This window comes from Microtus pennsylvanicus, chromosome 4, assembly GCF_037038515.1.
Source record: "Microtus pennsylvanicus isolate mMicPen1 chromosome 4, mMicPen1.hap1, whole genome shotgun sequence".
In the NCBI taxonomy this organism is placed as follows: Eukaryota; Metazoa; Chordata; class Mammalia; order Rodentia; family Cricetidae; genus Microtus; species Microtus pennsylvanicus.
The window spans coordinates 67,673,272-67,692,727 of record NC_134582.1 but is presented as its reverse complement, the minus strand read 5'-3'; the positions used below and the strand labels follow the sequence as shown (position 1 = coordinate 67,692,727).

The window sequence follows — 19,456 nt, the reverse complement described above, 5'->3', positions numbered from 1 at the left end:
TATAGAAACTAACCTGACATGCAAGAATGCAAAATGGCTACTATGCTACCTTATTCGCCTCCTACAAAATATAACTGATAATTGTGAGATGAAAATTATTTTTGCACTAAAATTATTTTTAGTCATGAAAGCTGCGAGAAGATCATACTGGAAAAATCTTAACTTTAGAGACATAAAAAGCTCACAACCTGTCATTTTTATGATTATACTGTGCAAATTTTAATTGGGTAAGCTTTAAAAACATCAAGAACATAATTGTTTCTTCTGTCTATGCAGCAGATTAAATCTCAGTGTAGGCAAGCTTCTATCTCAGAACAAGCCCATGAATCTTGTGATCCTGAAGACACCATCAAGATTGCTGTAAGTCATGCTGTTTGCTTACAAACACTTGTTTACCTGGAAGAGCCTCCTACTCTGTCCCTCCCAAACCTTTGTTTGAGGTATTACTTCTCTAAGTGTCACATGTCCTAATATTAACAACTTTCCCCAACTGGAAAATACATATATTAATAGACTTCCAAATCGAAGTTCAAATGTCATTCTCCTAGGAAGCCTTCTTTAAAGATTTATGTTGGGCTTGATGACACCACCAATGAATGCATTTGTCACTCCACCTTGTTATTCATATACACTCTTACCACACAGCCTACCTGGTGAGCTATCTCTGATCTACACATGTGCACACACATGCACACACATAAACACACACACACTGAGAATAAAAATAATCTTTCAATCTGACTTTACTACCAGATCAGAATAAAATGAACTCCTCACAAAAACAGTATTCTTTCCTAAAAGTAATAAAATGAGACATACAAATAAAAAAATTATATCTTTTAAAAAATATCTGTATAAAATTTTAACTTGAAAAAAAAACCAAGAAATATGACAATATACATGACCCAAGAATATAAATTTATCTACTGACTCAAATTAAGATGTTAGTTTTAACATCAAAGCCAAGGATGTGCCAGCAACACTGCATAGAGGAATGGGGACGGGAGATGGAGTCACTTTACTGAAGGATCTTAAACTTGGATTTGTATAGCATGCACTTCCTAATGAACTCTTTCAACATACATCGGAATGTTCTATATATTGGTATCTGTTTATTATGTGTATGTAATTCACACTAATTGAACTAAAGACTTATATATATATATATATATATATATCTCAAAGTACAGTATTAATGGGTTAAATAATAACTTACCAATGATGTGATAAAACTCAAAGAACAAACAAATAAAGCATTCTTTAAAAACGTTAGTTCTCCAGCTATTATGGAGCAATTATGGATTGGGGAGAACTGACCTGAATCTTAAAGAACAGTAACAACACTGTTGATAGAAGTTTCTGTCCCGCCCGGTCCTGCAGTTCAGTCCCATAGAAATACACAAAGGTCTACATTAATTAAAACTGCTTGGCCTAGTAGCTCAGGCTTCTTATTAACTCTTATAACTTATATTATCCCATAATTCTTGTCGGTGTTAGCCATGTAGCTTGGTACCTTTTTCGGCAAGGCAGTCACATCTTGCTTGCTCTGTGTCTGGATTTTTCTTTGTTGACTGTGGACAAACTCTTTCCTGTTCCCAGGATTCTACCGTTCTTGCCCCACCTATACTTCCTCACTGGCTACTGGCCAATAAGTGTTTGTTTAAAATACAAGTAACAGGGTACAGCACAGCACTCCCCCCCCTTTTTTTAAACAAGAACTCTGAATCAAATCTACTTTGGTTAGCTTTTCTCCTGACCATTATCCATAACAACTTGTAACCAACATTCTAAACAAAGGCAAACATACAATATCTATTTTGGGGGGAACACAGGTGTAGTTTTCCAGGCTACTTCCTGCTGGATGGGGCACTGATAATCTTATAGGGACCTAAAGAAAATTTTGAATTATAGTCAAGTCCTGACTGGAAAATTCTGTGAAAAATCATCTCAGCTAGCAGTCTTTTTTTTTTTCGAGACAGGGTTTTTCTGTGGCTTTGGAGCCTGTCCTGGAACTAGCTCTGTAGACCAGGCTGGTCTCGAACTCACAGAGATCCGCCTGCCTCTGCCTCCCGAGTGCTGGGATTAAAGGTGTGCGCCACCATCGCCCGGCTTCCTTTTGACTTAAATTTTTGAAGTCAAGGCATTTTCAAAATACGTATGTTGGATTAATCCAGCAGCATTTATAAACAAATGTCTTTTAGCAGCTGTTGTTCCTTCCTCAGCCGTCATACAATTCAAAGACAACTCAATAACATACAGTATCCAGACTCTCTGTGTATTTTTCATCTTTACATGGCTTTATTTTAAACTCTATTTCTTTTATTTTTAATTTTTGACATTTTGAGACAGGGTTTCTCTGTGTATCTTTGGCTGTCCTGGAACTCATTCTATAGACCAGGCTGTCCTTGAAATCACAGAGATCTGCCTGCCTCTGCCTCCCAAATGTTGGGATTAAAGGTGTGTGCCACCACACCCAACTTCTCTCTTTTTTTCTTTTTGCTTTTAAGGACTTTATGCTTTTTCTTTTCTCTCCCAAGCCTACATATATTTTTAAACACACTGTAAATCTCTTAGAGGTTTTCTTCATCTGAGTTTATCTTTACTGTAGATCTCTTTTTCTGACCATATGAGTCTTTAATTTGCTAAGCAATATGGCTAGTATTAAAGCTGTAGTTTGATGGCTGGATCCAGCCCATACCTTAGCTTTTTTTTTTCTGATAGTCTAGCCTCATGGCAGAAGTACTGGCTGGAGCCATGTTTATTGCCACAACTCTATGGCATTTCAAGGTCCCTGACACCAACAAGAAGCACACTGTTGGCAATTAAACACCATTTAAATGTTTAGTGGCAGGGCCTCTTAAAAGAGCTGCAAGGTTTTGCAGTAAAGCTGAGTCAGGAAGCCTCTCTTAAATGAGAGCACTTACCTCTAGCATACAGAGCCCACCTGAGAAAATGCTACTATCAAGAAGCTGTGCTTAACTCTATTCATTTCTGTCTAGAATAACTTCCCAAGCTCTCTCAGATTTTTAAATAAATTTAGTCAACCCCATGTTGGCATTCTGTGTGGGACAATGGTCTGTACCCTGTCACTTGTATTTTAGACAAATGCTGATTGGCCAGTAGCCAGGCAGGAAGTAGAGGCAGGACAAGAGGAATAGGAGAATCCTGGGAACAGGAAAGAGTCCGTCCGTAGTTGACACAGAGGAAGCCAGACACAGAGCAAGTAACATGTAACTGCCTCACCAAAAAAGGTACTAAGCCACGTGGCTAACACAGACAAGAATTATGGGATAATATAAGTTATAAGAGTTAATAAGAAGCCTGAGCTACTAGGCCAAGCAGTTTATAATTAACGTAGGCCTCTGTGTATTTCTATGGGACTGAAAGACTGGAGGACCTGGTGGGACAGAAACCTCTGTCAACACAACACTGTTGCTAAATGCAAGCTGTATGAAACACCCTATGGAAAACGCTGTCCTAGAGAAGACAGAGCCGCAGTAAGGTCAAGGCAACTCTGGAGAAGTACAGGATTTCACATACCATTTATTGAGCAGAAGCCATGCAGAAGGCACCATTCGAGGGGCTGAGATGAAGGTTTAAGAAGAGTATGTGTCTTGTGCTTTTCTCTTCCTTTTTATATTCTGGTTTGTTTGGAGTTTTTGTTTGTTTGCTTTCTAAAGGAAGAGAAATAAAGGGAGTCTCCCACCCTTTCTTGGGTGGGTAAGGGAGGAGCTGAGACGAGATGTTGGGGGAATCCCATGATCAGAATATACTGCATTAAAAACTTTACAAAAAAGAAGATATTTATTTGTGAGTTTTAAAAGTAATATGTATTTCACAAAGAAAGTTCTAGAGAAAAAAAGAATGACAGAAAGCTTTTGTCTTTGCAAAACTTGTATATAGAAAGGGAAAAGCCTCTTGCATATTTTAGAATGCACGAAGAAAAGGTGAACAGGAGAAAGAATGAATCATGTTTAAAAATTTTGTTTTTAAAAAAATTGATTCTTTTCCAGGAACCCCCAATTGGGCAGACCCTATCAGATCAACTAAGCGGCAGCAGTCAGCAGAACTATGGCCACGTATTTTGAATTCTTTAACTAATAACGGTGAAATGAAGCAGTAAAGTTCATTTTAATCCAAATGAATAGAAACTCTCAAAGTTACTTATTGGCTTGCATAGCTCCTGACTGCCATTGTGAGAACAGAACTGATATAAACAGTAATTAGGGCAGAGCCATGACCAAGAGCCCCGCCTGTGGGCAGGTCCAGGAGACATCCTGGTAAGGTCTGGGCCACAAAGAATAAAGTGACGATGTGTCAATGTGAGAAGCTGGGCCACATTTGAAAACACCATATGCTGTCCTCCTGACTGCTACAGACTTCGGCAGAAGTAGGGCACATTAGGTCATCTAGTTATACAGGCACACTGCTCACCTGCTGGCCTCCTTCCCAACCCTGCTGCCTAAAAGTCAGCCTGAACCAAGGGGGAAGCCGTCTCCAGTGGCTACATAATGGAGCTTACTACAGGCAACCCTGTGACCCATGCTGTTCCTTGATCTTTCTGTCTTTTCTAAAAGTGTAGACCCGCCCAGAGGGGGAACACACACACAACTATAAAAGATTGCTTAGGCTCTGAAGGGAGAACGTGCAGAGTAACTTGGAAACATATGGCAAGGACACTGAGGCTAGTCTCAGACGTCAGGAAAGGTAGGAAACCACCTAGAAGACGATGAGGAAGAACTCCCACCTCACACCTGTGATCATCACATGCTAAGAGAACCTGACACAGAAGAAAAAGTTCATGTTGCTGAACAGGGGACAAAGAGGAAAGAGAAAGAGAGAACATTATTAAAGTAAGTAGACTGAGGCCGTAGTCTGTCAACTCAGACTTCACAGCACACCCTTCAGGCACTGAGGCTCAGGCAAGGCTGAACAGGCCTAATCATAATGGACATCTCTAACTGCACTGAGGAGGATTCCACTGAGACAGAGAGAGGGAAAACACTGCCGGGCTTTGTGGGAAAGACAGCTCCAGTGAACAGCAGAGTAATGAAGGGTTGATGGGACAGTGTTTTGGGGTGTGGAGGAAATGACAACAGACACACAGGGAAAAGAGCGGCTACAGGTACAGGTTTAGGAAGCTGTGTGAAGCAAAACAGAAAGATTGTGGGAATGAATAAAGAAAAGACATTGGGTTGGCCAAAAATAATGCAATTCTAAAAATTGTAGGCTGGAAACTATCAAGCGTACCCTGCTTTTAATTTCTTACAGGTAAAGAGGAATCGAATTGCTCAATTAGAGCAGCAAAGTTGGCAGACTAGATCGGCAAAAGGCAATCACCTGCCCAACCCTACCAATGAAGATGCCAACTAGAATGGCAACAGCAATGTAACAGGCAGCAGAGCTCAAAAGGAGACCCACAGATAAGAAAAGTCGAGATTGATCTTGCAGGATATAGTGGAAGGGTAAGGAAAGTGGGTGTTGAACAACATGAACCTGAGGACTGACAAGCCATGGGGGCACCCTGAAGCACTCCCTCTATGCTGGCTAGTTTTTACGTCAACTGACACAGGCTAGAGTCATTTCGGCAGACAGCAGCTCACCTGAGAAAAGCACTCCATAAGACTGCTCTATAGGCAAGTCGGTGGGGCGAGTGTCATCTCTGGGCAGGTGGTCTTGGGTACTAAAAGCAAGTAGGCTGAGCAAGTCATGGAGGCAAGACAGTAAGAAACATCCCTCTGAGCCAGGCGGTGGTGGCACACTCCTTTAATCCCAGCACTTGGGAGGCAGAGGCAGGAGGATCTCTGTGAGTTCGAGGCTAGCCTGGTCTACAAGAGCTAGTTCCGGGACAGGCTCCAAAGCTACAGAGAAACCCTGTCTCGAAAAACCAAAAAAAAAAAAAAAAAAAAGAAAGAAAGAAAGAAAGAAAGAAAGAAAGAAAGAAAGAAACATCCCTCTGCATCAGCTCCTGCCTCCAGGTTTCTTCCCTGTTTGAGTTTCTGTCTTGACTTCCTCTCTTGACGGACAATAATGCAGAAATGTAAGAGAAATAAACCCTTCCTCTCCAACATACTATGAGCATGGTGTTTTATCACAGCGTCGAAATAGTAACCAAGATACCCTCCTAAATCAAGAGTGTAAACCCTTGTAAATACACACACTGTGGGGCAGGATCATGGTAGAAAGAATTCTCTGGGATCCAACAAGAGAGAAGGGCACTTTCCTACTATTCCTACCTACTTTGTGGGTGGAGTAAGAATGATTGAGATTCAACACCTGTGAATCATCTAGTTATGAAATCCCAATTTCAAAACCTCAGCCAGGATACAGAAGAACCTTTGTAGCCTCAACAGGGATAGGAGGTTACTTTGAAGGGACACCCTAGCAGGAACCAGCTAAAACATGCACCGTTAAAGATCTCAAATGAAGATACAATCCAGGGAAGTGATGTTTTGTAGACCTGAGAGTTAGCTGCCCTTTCAAAGACTGGGAACAGGATTACCACGTTGGTTCTTTTATGTCAGCTAAGGCTCTTTAAAGAAACTCATGAAACAGCTGTAATCACTACTGTGGCTCATTCATCTAGGTGACCTGGAGAAACTTGGCTCGTAATGCCAGAGTCTCTGCCCACAGCAATGTGGATCTCCCAGATTTCTCTCTGCACTAAGCATGTAAAACAGAAACGCAAACAGAAACAGAGCATGCTCAGAAATGTGCCCACCCCTACCCAGGCATTCCTAGACGAGCATGTGAGGGTCTCCTGATAAACATGTTAGTGCTCTCCTTACTCAAGCATAAACCTCTACTCTGGGTGTGCTATATGGGTCTGTGCACTCACCAAGATGCAAACCCATTTTATCCTGTTACAAAGGGAGCAGAGGTAAAGCTCTGGTCTACTTCTCCCATTGCTGACTCCATCAGAGGTCCAAGTCAAAGCAGGTGTCGGTAATGGAATTTGTTCTACAAGGCGTGGAAGAATGGGTGTGGGGAGTACACCAGTACAGGCACAAAAGACAGCATCATCTAATATTTTTCAAAGCAGTGTTATCAAAATGAGAAATGGGAGCTGGTGAGATGGCACAGTGATCAGAGGGCTCAGTGGTCAGATGGCTCAGTGGTTAGAGGGCTTAGTGGGTAGAGGTACCTGTGGCCAATCCTGACAACCCGAGTGTCATGCCCCTTGGCTCACTTGAAGTAAGGAAAGAACTGACTCCTATAAGTTGTCCTCTGCCCCTTCACACACATGCTATGGCACAAACAAGCAGGCATGGTGCACACACATGCACACGCACACACACAAAAAGTCTAAAATGTGCACTCACAAAAACTGACAGGGTCAAGAGTGGGGGTCTAGAGTAATTCATCTTTTCTCTCTCTTCTTACCTTTGGCCACATCACATTCCTTAATCATTTTGAGAAAGTTGTAAATTTCCTTATCTAGTCTCTGTTGACATGTTTGTGCTCTCTGAAAGAAAAAAAAAAGGCAAAATTAAAACAAACCAATAAAGAACTTTCAAAATTATTTATGAATTAATGTTTCTATCAAAACTTGCAATTCAGATACATAATAGACACCATACAACTGCATGAAATACTCTCTCATTACACCATGCATATGTGAAGTTAATTTCTTTGATTTGCTAAATATGAATAAATTCCCAAAAAATTATAAAATGCATTTCTCAGGGATACATTTTAAAACTGTATTTTTTTTTGTCTCTTTTTTTTTCAAAAAACCCAGATGGCCCTAACATTTGGAAACCACGGGCTAATTTTTCACTCAGCATTTCACATACACGCTGCCTCCACCCGCACCATCAGACCAGGCAGCACATTTTCTTAACTAAGCTAAAGCTCGGGAAAATAAGGTAAAGTCAATTATGGAGCGTAGTCTTCCTTGAAATTTTAAGTTCTCCACAGTAAGATCCCTACAAGCAAAACATGAACGTGAAGATCCATCCTCTAACTCATCTCCCAGCCGCGAGCAGACAAAGAGCACAGTGCAAATCACTGTCGATTCTAGGCTGGCGCTATACAGCAGGAGGAATAAGCAAGAAAACCATACTGGAATTGCTTGGCTGTGGTAACTGAAAATATTTATTCTGCGAACCAGGACTTTGTAAATATAAGAATCACTACTGTGGGCAGAGTGATGGGCTCAGCTTCCTTACTCTGTATTCGTAACCTCAACTGGCCAAACACAAAACATTTGCCTATTTAAAATTAAACTAGTGTAGCTGTGCACAAGGTGACACAGGTAAGTACTCTTTTCTCCTACTCCACTTTATAAATGTTTTAGCGCTTATAAAGCTCAACCCAACCGCAGCAGAATTATTCATGGGACCACATTAGTGACAGGCAGTGTTCTCCTTTCAATGTGTTTTGAGACTCCTAATGACATCTAAATATAACACATGTTCACTTATTTATCAAGAAAGGAATGCTTATAGACCTGGATGGAGGTGGGGGTTCCTTGGACTTCCCACAGGGCAGGGAACCCTGATTGCTCTTCGGGCTGGGGGGGGTACTTAATTGGGGGAAGAGGAGGGAAATGGGAGGTGGTGGCGGGGAAGAGACAGAAATCTTTAATAAATAAATAAATTAAAAGAGAGAGAGAGAGAGAGAGAGAGAGAGAGAGAGAGCTAGTTTGCTGCTCATTTTTCAGACAGTCCCTGTGAATTCAGGTTGAAAGATGGGAAGTCGTTCTAGAAACACTCACTGCAACTAAATGCATTACTCTTGACTTATTAATAGAAGGCCATTCTTGCACTATGCACGTTATTATTCCTGCTCACGGCCAAGTCAATGCCACTGCTTACTCATTTCCTTTCCACGGTGCAAGCCGTCTAAGGAAGCACGGGCTCCAACTGCAGACTCGAGATCTGATGCTCAGCACAGCTCCCGGGTTATAACTAGGACCTCACCCCCCCACAGTGCCATCTGTAAAATCTGGAGTCACATGCCTCTTCACTTAGCATATTTACATCAAAGCTTTTTAAAAAACAAAACAAACTTCTTTATTTACTTTTTGGAAGTTGCATATCATGCACCCAATTCTGTTCAACTCCTGGCTTACCCCCTCCCACCCCCTCCACCCCCACTCTTCCCTCATTCCTGCCACACCCCACCCACAAAAGGAAATAGATCAAAATAAGCAATCAAGCAAACAAAAAAAAAAAAGAACAAAACAAACAAACAAAAATCTTCTTTCCTGTTTCTTCAACACCTCTTCATTCACCCTGGTGGCAATGGAGGTTTCAGTGTGCTGTATAAGGTACCTTTTTGTCTCATTAGTTTTATTGTCAAATGTTCATTACAATGAGTCCTGGTCTGGTTCAAGGTCTCTGGTTTCTGGTACACCATCATCACTGGAGCCTAACCAGAAATCCTCTGGGATATCCTGTGGCTGCCACTAGTCTTGGAGAACTTGGGGGTATCATTCCACAGGACCAGTCTCTTCACCAGCTCTAGCAGGTCCTAGATGAGGTAGATGCTAGGATGGGTCAACCAAAGACCAGGCTGTGGGCCTGGGTGGTAGCCAAGCTGGTCAGTCCAGGCCCCTGGAGCCACCTACTTGGGCAAGTAGTTGGAGTCAGTTCCCCTACATGCATGCCCTCAGGGTTGTTCACCCTGGCCTGTCGTGAGGGGTGGGGGCCATCTCTCCAACATGCAGAGGACAGTTCTCTTGTTGTAGTATCCAGCGAGAGAGGCAAGACCAGCTTTCTCAGGGTTAGCAAAGGGTGTGGTTGGCTCAGCATGGCCCTTTGATTTCATCTCATATGGTTCCTAGGACCTCCTGAGGTGACATGGGCCACAGAAATCCACCCAGCTTTAGCTGGGCCATGGACCCAGAAATAGGCCTTAGCAGCAGCTTGGGCCTAGTAGACATCCTGGCTCTGGGTGGAGGGACTGGTCACTCAGGTGGGAATGGTTGTGGCCCTAACCTTGGGCTTCTATGTAACCTTTGGTGGCAATGCAGGACCCAGACTTCAGCATAGACCCCAGCCATGGTAGAACCATGGACTCTGACGCGGTTCTCAACAATGGCTGGGTCTGCATATCACCACTGACGGCCCTAGTGGCAGTATGGACCTGAGACACCAACATTGCCCTTGATCTCTGGTGTCTGTACAGCCTTCAGTGTAAGAGATGCACTGGACAGCAGCACAGACCCTGGCTGTAGTAGGGCCATCTGATCTAGACGTCATCATGACCTCATGTAGCAGGGCAGGCCACTCAGAACTGGATGCTTCCTGGCCCTTGGACACTAACCTGCGCTCAGGTGGCTGATCTGACCCTGAGCATTCTCATGGCTCTTGGTGGCAACAGGTGCCCCATATGTCAATCCAGACCCTGGCTGCTATAGGGCCATGGACCCTGACATGGCCTCAGCAGCAGCCTGGGCTCAGATGATGCCATGACCCTGGGTGGCAGAGCAGTCCACTTATATCTGCATGGCCCCTGCTGTGACATGGCCCTCAGATAGCAACAAGAGCTACAGGCTCTGGTCCAGATCCCGGGCCTCTGTATTGACCCTAGTGGCAACCCGGGCTACAGACTTCAACAGACTCTGGCTGCAGCTGGGTCATGAACCCAGACATGGCCTCAGGCAGCAGCTCGGCCTGGTCACCATCCTAACTCCCAGTGGTAGCCCCAGCAACTAGGATCAGGATGGCTCTGGTAGAGGTATGGCCCTGTACTGAGTGTAGATACTAAGAGAGACCAGAAGAGGGCACCGGGTTCCCTAGAGCTGGCATTACAAGGCATGAATGCTAGGAACTAGACTGGTCCTCTATAAGAACAGCAAGTGCTCTCAACCTCTGAGCTCCCTCTCCAGCCCCTACTTCCTAAGTTTTGATGTAATTCTAAATATTGTGGTGGATGTTATTTTTGTAAAATGGACTGGTCTAAGAATCATGTTTGTGGCTATTACATTACATATTACACTTTAAAACAGTACAGATAAAGCAATCGCTAACACAGTCTATCAGATATCTTCCACAAAGCACAGATGAGTTCAAATTCTCTGATATTCTATCATAAATTAAAGTTAGGAATGATGGAGCCTAACATTCTTTGCTCATCTGAGATTAGAGGTTCTTATGTCACTAAAACTCTGTAGATATTAGTAAACTTAATGTCATTAGACTTGTTTACTTAGAAACATGCAAATTCTTTAAATAATCCACTTAATTTTCATATGGTTAAATTTAGGAGGAAAATTCATGAACTTGAGATAACTAATTAAACTTAAACAGGCTTCTCCTTGTGGGTCTACGTCTCCCAGATCTATCAACATTTATGATAAACACAATGCATTTAAAGGAGACAGCCAGCAAAGTGACTAACCCCTGCTCCCCGCAAGATACCTACTGTCAGGAATGGATAAGGTAGTGTTGTCTTCAGATAAAGATGTCTCCACTCATTCCTGAAGCTTTACCCCATCCCTACGCCATGGCCAATACATACTGCAAGCAGTTTTAAATGAAACTACTGACCAAGAAACGTGTCACCATGGTGCATTATTGAGACTCTGAAATATGCAGTGAAGTCATAAAGGGAAGCAGGTCAGACTCTACATTTCTCACCTACTGGAGGCAGTTTCCAAACACAAATGTAGTTAACATAAGAACAATAACATCACAACATTTTCACCGAGACATTTTATAGTACTATCACAGCAGAGATATATCAGTAGAATGCAACCAAACAAAGGGCAATTATTATTTCTATTGTCAGAAATCCTAATTTTCAGAAAGCATGACTGAGTTAGGTATGGAGGTTGAAGAGTGTCTGTTCACCTCTAAGGCCTCCTTCAGGTCCATGGGAGAAACAGTGTCCTCCTCTTCCTCATCAGTCACCTGGTCCTGAGAGCAGTAGTGAGTGCTGTAGGCAGAGTGCTCCTCAATGGCTTCCAGCCATGTCTGCAACAATCCAAGAATTACATAAACATCTTTGCTCCAAAAACATAGCTATTAAGCATAAAATTTACATAGAAGGAATTACTAGGTCAAAAAAGCACCCAAAGTGACATTCTGAGTATTTCTTTCTGAATATTTCTTTATCTTCATAAAAAGATATTCCTAGTGCTTTAAAAAAAAATCCTCTAAACCGGGCGATGGTGGCGCATACCTTTAATCCCAGCACTCGGGAGGCAGAGGCAGGCGGATCTCTGTGAGTTCGAGACCAGCCTGGTCTACAGAGCTAGTTCCAGGACAGGCTCCAAAGCCACAGAGAAACCCTGGCTCAAAAAACAAAAAAAAAAATCCTCTATACTGCCAGGCAGTGGTGGTGCACACCTTTAATCCCAGCACTTAGGAGGCAGAGGCAGGTGGATGTCTGTGAGTTCGAGGCCAGTCTGCTCTATAAGAGCTAGTTTCAGAATAGGCTCTAAAGTTACAGAGAAACCATGTCTCGAAAAACAAAACCAAACAAAATAAAACAAAAAATCCTCTATACATATATGTATTAATTAGTATTCAAATATATTATAGAAATCAAGCAATGAAGGGCATTTTTTTTCACAGAAAATGGTTGGTTTCCAACACTGTTGCACAGTTTAATATACAGCAATAAACCTGAACACAGTATTACGAACTTAACATTAAATGGCACACAATAAACTTAGATCATCTTTAAAAAGCCAAATGCAATTAAAATTAGTTTGTAAAATCAAAGTGGACTAAAAATACTTCCTTGTTCACTTTTGGCATTATGTGTGGTCAATTCTTACAATTCTGTGAAATACTAAGAGGCAAATGACTTCGATTATTTAGGGTTCCTTGCTGAACCAAGGCAAAACCTTTTGGAAAAGACTCTTTAAACACTTTATCAAGTTTTCTAAGCAAGCAAATAAGTAAAAGCTAAGGTCATGAATTCTACTTTAGGAAATATGGATTTCCCATTAAGTCACTGAATCCTGGCAAAGTGGAGCCCGATTTGACTGCATGACAGTGTAGCTCAAAGCAGGCTTAGCCAAGACCCACTGTAGCTCTTTCTCATCCCAGTCGGTCTTCTCTTGTAGCCCACTTCCATTCCTTCGTATTAGATGCCCATCCTAGAAACACTCTTGACCAAGAATGTCCAGTGTCTACTTGGGGTTGGGACTCAGATATGTAATTTTTGCTCTCCTTCCTGTTCCCCACTGCAATGTCTTCAAACTTACTCTTAGTCCTGTAGCAGCTTGCTTGTAGAAACCACACCCCACCCTACCCCACCCCCAATGCACCTTGATTGCTATAGGACTCCATCTCTTGGTATAGACCCTGTCCCTCTAGTTCAGTGGTTCTCAACCTGAGGTCTTGATCCCTTGGAAAACTGAACTACCCTTATACAAGGGTCACATATCAGATATCCTACATGTCAGACATTACTATTCATAACAGTAGCAAATTACAGTTATGAAGTAGCAACGAAATAATTTCATGGTTGGAGGTCAGCACAACATGAGGGACTGTGTTAAAGGGTCGCAGCGCTAGGAAGGGTGAGAAGCTCTGCTGTAGGCCTTTCCCACAGCCACTCTCAGACTTCCCTTCTAGTCGTTCCCACTCCTTTGTTGTCACCTGCTGACCTACACAACACTCTCTGCCAGGGGCATCACAGCCACAACACTTGCCCAGGATCCAGACATGACAACAGCAACCAAAGAGACAAAAAGAACAGATAAGGACACAAAAAACACTCCAGATGCCTACATCCCAGCATAAAAACGCAAGCGTCCATGGCTGAGACAATGTGTCTGCACTAGAAGCCAGCGAACCTGTTGCAGAAGGCCTTGAATAATACAATGCAACTAAAGCATAAGACACGGACTTCAAACGCAATTACATATGCTTACACTTAAAGGGGGTATGAATAAATCTCTTAATGAAGACTATGAAAACAAACAGTTGAATGAAATAATGAAAGCAATTCAAGAAAAGAGTGTAGAATTTTCTAAAGAAATGGAATCACTAAAGAAAACCCAAATTGAAATAAAACTGGAAATAAAAAATTTGGAAGTCAAATAAGAACCTCAGAGTTAAACCTCACCAAGAGAGCACAAGAGATGGGAGAGGAAGAGAGGTCCCAGGTGTTGAAGACAAGGCAGAAGAAATCACCTCCGTCAAAGAGAACAATAAATCTAAAAACTCCAGTCACAAAACAACCAGGAAATCTGGAACACCACGAAAAAGATGGACTCCATGAGTAATAAAAACAAAGGAAGAACAGGTCAAAGTCACAGAAAATACTTTCAACAAAATCACAGAAGAAAATGTTTCTAATTGGCCCTGAGGGCTTGAGATGGGTGAGCTGACCCCGACCACCACCACCACCCATCTGACATGTGGTGACACAGGTGAGGGAAAGATGCCCTTCCCCCTTCACCCCTTGCTACCTGCAGGCAAGAGAGCTGGCCCCTGGGGTCACAGGAGTGGGAGAACTAGCCATGCCCCCTCAATAGTTGTGGCACACAGAAGAGTGGCTTCTGCACTCTGTCTGGGCAGCACACGAGAGCTGACCCTGTTGTCAGGATCCCAGGAGAACCATCACTGAGGGTGTGAGAGCAAGAGCTCTCTGCCCCCTGTATTCCCCCACCTACAGCAATTAGGAGAAAGGACCCTGCACTTCACCTGGGCAAAACAGTAGAACTGGCCCTGGTGATGAGTGTGGACAGCCAGATCTGAGGAACTGAGAGCAGAGAACAGGCTCTGCTCCTTGCTATAGGCTGCATTGGGTAAGCTGGCCAAGGCAGTGCTGAAGGGCTCACCCTGGTAGTGATAATGAAGGAAAGCTGAAGGGCTGACCAACCCAGCAACCCCAAATTCACTTCTCTATGAACTGTTGGAGCATGCGAAGGGGAAGAAACTACAGATCCAAAAGAGCAGGGTCTCCACAACACAGGACAACAGGATATCCAAGAGGAGACCCAGTGAGAGCCCATTATCAATAGTGCTGCAGAAGTCAGAAGCCTGGGGTCAGACCAACGGCTCATAGCAATGGACACCGGGCCACACCATAGCTTCCACAAGATTCATTTGTTTTCTTGTTGCTTTGTTTTGTTTTGATTTTTGGTTTTCTTTTAATTTTGTTTTGGGCAGGAAATAGCAAGGGCAGAGGGTGGATACAAGGAGATGGGAGGTAAGTGGGATGCATGATGTAAAATCCACAAAGACTCAACAAAAGTTAAGAAAAAAAAAGAACATCTGAAGTTACAAGAAGCATACAAAACATCAAATAAATAGGACCAAAAAAGAATTCCTTACAATATAATCAAAACACTACATATGTAAGAACACAGAAAAGATATTAAAGGATACAAAGGAAACAGACCAAGTCACATGTAAAGGCAACCCCATTAGAATAATATCTGATATCTCAATGGGGCCTCTAAAAGCCAGAAGTGCCTGGAAGGATGTTCTTCAAAGTCTGAGACACCACAGATGCCAGCTTAGACTAGTATACCCATCAAGACTAACAATCATAATCAAAGAGAAATAAAAATATTCCACAATAAAACCAAATTTAAGAAACTTCTATCTACCAATCCAGCTCTATAGAACACACTAGAAGGAAAACTGAACATACAGTGAATAAATAATCCAAGACTAGCAAATCAAATGGTGGGGAAGTCACATCACAACAAATAATGGGAATCAATAACACAGCTGATACTAACACTCAATACTATTAATCTCAATTCCCCAATCAGAAAGATACAGACTAACAGATTAGATTAGAAAACGGGATCCATCTTTCTGCCATATGAAAGAAAAGCCCGTTACCATCAAGGATAGATATTCACCTCAGGGAAAAAAGGTGGAAAAGGCATTCCAAACAAATGAACCCAAGAAGCAAGCAGATATAGCCATTTTAATCTCACAAAATAGACTTCAAAACAAAGCTAATCAAGAAAATAGGGAAGCACAATACACACACATTAAATGAAAAATTAACCAAGAGTATATTAGAATCTTAAACAATTATGCACTGAACACAGGACATTCAGGTTCATAAAAGAAACACTACTAAGGCTAAAATTACATTAAAAAAGTAAATTACAAAAAAAAGTCTCAACAGATACAAGAAAATTGATATAACACTCTGTGTTCTATCTGATCATCATGAATTAAAGCTGGGTATCAACAAAAAATAGAAACAACAGAAAGCTTACAAACTCATGGAAACTAAAGAACTCACTACTGAATTAAAAATGGGTTGACACAGAAAAAAGAAGAAAAGTAAAAAGCTTTCAGAATTGATGCAAACAAAAGCACAACACACTGAAACCTACAGAACACAATGAAGATGGGCTCCAAAGAGCAAGTTCATAGCACTAGGAGACAACATCAAATAATGAAAGAGATCTCCTATCAGTAGCATATCAACACAACTAAAAGCTCTAGAACAAGAAGAAATAACACCCAAAAAGAGTAGATTGTAAGAAATAATAAAACTTATGGCTAAAATTATTGACATAGAAACAACAACAAAAATATAAAGAATCAATGAAAGTAAAAGTTGGTACTTAGAGAAAATTAATAAGACTGCCAAACTCTTAGTCAAATGAACCAAAAGACACAGATAGAAGATCCAAATTAATAAAAAGGGTATGTCTTAAGTAGGGTTTCTATTGCTGTAATAAAACACCATAACCAAAAAGCAAAATGGGAACAAAGGGTTCATTTATTTGGCTTACACTTTATCATCAGAGGAAGTCAGGACAGGAACTCATGCAGGGCAGGAACCTGGAGGCAGGAGCTAATATAAAGGCAGTGGAGGAGAGCTGCTTACTAGCTTGCTTCCCCTGACTTGCTTAGAGTGCTTTCTTACAGAATCCAGGACCACCAGCCCCAGGATGGCCACCACTTATCATGGGTTGGGCCTTCCCCCATTGATCACTAATTGAGAAAATGCGTTACAGCTGGATCTCATGGAAGCATTTCCTCAACTGAGGCTCCTTCCTCTCTGATGACTCCAGCTTGTGTCAAGTTGACACACAAAACCAGTCAGTACAACTGACCCCATGTCAACCTGACATACAAACACGTCACTATTAAACCACAATAAAAACATAACTAATTTTTAAAGTTCCACAGTCTTTACAAATTCAAACACATTAAAATTTTCAGTCCCTTTAAAATAGCTAGCATCTTAAAATCCAAAGTCTTAAAATTCAAATCTCTCAACAGTGGGCTCCAGTTAAATACTTTCTTACTTCAAGAGGGAAAAATCAGGGCACAGCCACAATAAAATCAAAGCAAAACCAAATTCCAACCACCCAATGGCTGGGGTCCACTCATGATCTGAACTCTTCCAAGGGTCTGGGTCACTTCTCCAGTTCCACCCTCCACAGCAAACACAGCTTGTCCGTGCTCTCAGGAAACACTTCCCAGATTTCACCTCAGTGACGATAGTCTCTTCTTCACCACTAATTTCTCAGCTTCAGACAACTAGCATTGAAGCTTGTTAATCACAGCTGATTCTTCAGTTTCAGCTATCAGAACCAAAGAATCGTAATTCAAAATAACAAATGACCCTGACAGTCTTTAAACTTGCCTCTAAAACTTCACAAGCCAGGTTTCCATCCTCTGCACTGCTCTCAACATTCTCTTCTTCCAAGTTCCCGCAGAACATCCCACAGAGCTCTTAACACTCAATGATTCTTCTAGCCCAAAGTTCCAAAGTCCCTCCACAGTCCTCCTTGGAGCATCATCAAGACTGCCACAGCAACACCCCACTACACTAGTACCAATCTGTCAAATTGACACGCAGAGCCAGTCAGTACAGGGGGACATTACTACAGACACAAAGGACATTCAGAGAATCATAAAAATATACTTTAAACTGTGTACTCTACAATAAGAGGAACACCCGTCCATTATTGCTAGAGTACAAACTTGTACAGCACTATGGAAACCAGTGCTGTAGTTTCTCAGGAAGCTAGGACTAGATCTACCGCAAGGTTCAGAAATATCATTCTAGATACTTGCTTATCCATGTTTATTGCTGCTATGATTCATAACAGCCAGAAACTGGAAACAACTTAGATATCTGTCAACAGAAGAATGGATAAAGAAAATGTGGTACATTTAAACAATGGAATATTTTTCAGCTGTTAAAAAAATGAAATTGCGAAATTTGCAGGTAAACAGTTGGAACTAAAACAACTATCCTGAGTGAGATACAAACAACAACTATGTTGTGTATTCACTTATGTGGGGATGCTAACTATTAAGTCTCATTCAACGAACAGGCTACAATCCATAGAACCACAGAGGTTAAGTATAGGGTAATGGACTTGGTGGGGTGGATCTTCCTAGGAAGGATAAATTGAATAGACAGTTAATGGATGGAGGTAGGTGTAGAACAAGATGATCAAATAGGGAGGGGGAGGGAAGAGGGGAGTGAAGGAGGGAATACAGGAAAGAATAGCTAAATATAAGGGCCATTTGAGGGGTTGTATGAAAACCTAACAGTAGGACTTCTTAAAATATGCACCTATATGAAAAAAATCTAAATGGAATCACCAAATAACAGGAGAGACAAAGCCCCAACTAGAATCTCTCATCAACAACTGACACCTCCAATTTGGGGAACGGCTTACATCTAATCATGTTTCTTGCCTAAGGGGGCAGATGGACAACCCAGACCATCCAGGCTATTGCAAAACTATGGGATGCTCTTCACAAACTGATAGTAAGGCCTTACTGCTGAAGACAACATCTAGACAATTCATGGAGAAACTGAGCTGGTGTGTACCTAGAGCCTTCACCCCTACTGACTAATGTTCATGGTACTGGAAGGCACTCTGCACACTGCCAGAGGAGAAAGGCAAACATAAACCCGCCTAAAAGTCCTTCAATCTACAAGGGTAGCCTGCCTGCAAGATACACTGGTGCCATAGTGGACATAACCAACCAACAATCTGACTGATTTAAGGACACCCTATGAGATGAAACCCATACCGAACACTACTTGGATGCCCACAACTTGAAATTAAATAGGAGAAATTCTGCTAAAGGGACGTCTTCTCCAATGGAGTCTCATTGGGTATACAACCCACCCTTAAGGACAGGCCCCAGGACTAGCAGTGGACAGCCAACACAAAATGAACTCAATGGCATTTTCAGAGGTTGCTTGTCTCATAATGATTTGTCCCACACACAAGAAAGATAGCTAAGACAATAGCAACTAATGAAAGAACTGCTGCAGGTTTCACTCCAGAGCTATACTAGTAAAAACAGCATGGCATTGGTGTGAAAACAGACAAGCTGAATAATGGAACTGAATTGAAAACCTAGATATAAATACACACACGTAAGTAAACCTGAACGTTGACAAAGTCAAAAAATACACACTGGAGACAAGACAGCATCCTCAAAAAATGGTGTTGATCAAACTGGATAGCTGCATGTAGAAGAATACAAATAGATCCATATTTACCATCCTGCACAAAACTCAACTCTAAATGGAT

General features: G+C 41.9%; 1 protein-coding gene across 1 annotated transcript in view; it reads right to left on the bottom strand.

The window, feature by feature from the left end:
• The window catches only part of Osbpl1a (oxysterol binding protein like 1A), a 186,476-nt gene that overhangs the window by 107,323 nt on the left and 59,697 nt on the right, over positions 1-19,456 (bottom strand). The window contains exons 13-14 of the mRNA XM_075969282.1: positions 11,802-11,924; positions 7,384-7,465 (exon numbers count right to left, since the gene is read on the bottom strand). Coding sequence (XP_075825397.1) covers positions 7,384-7,465; positions 11,802-11,924 — 205 coding nt within the window. The remainder of the gene's footprint in view (positions 1-7,383; positions 7,466-11,801; positions 11,925-19,456) is intronic.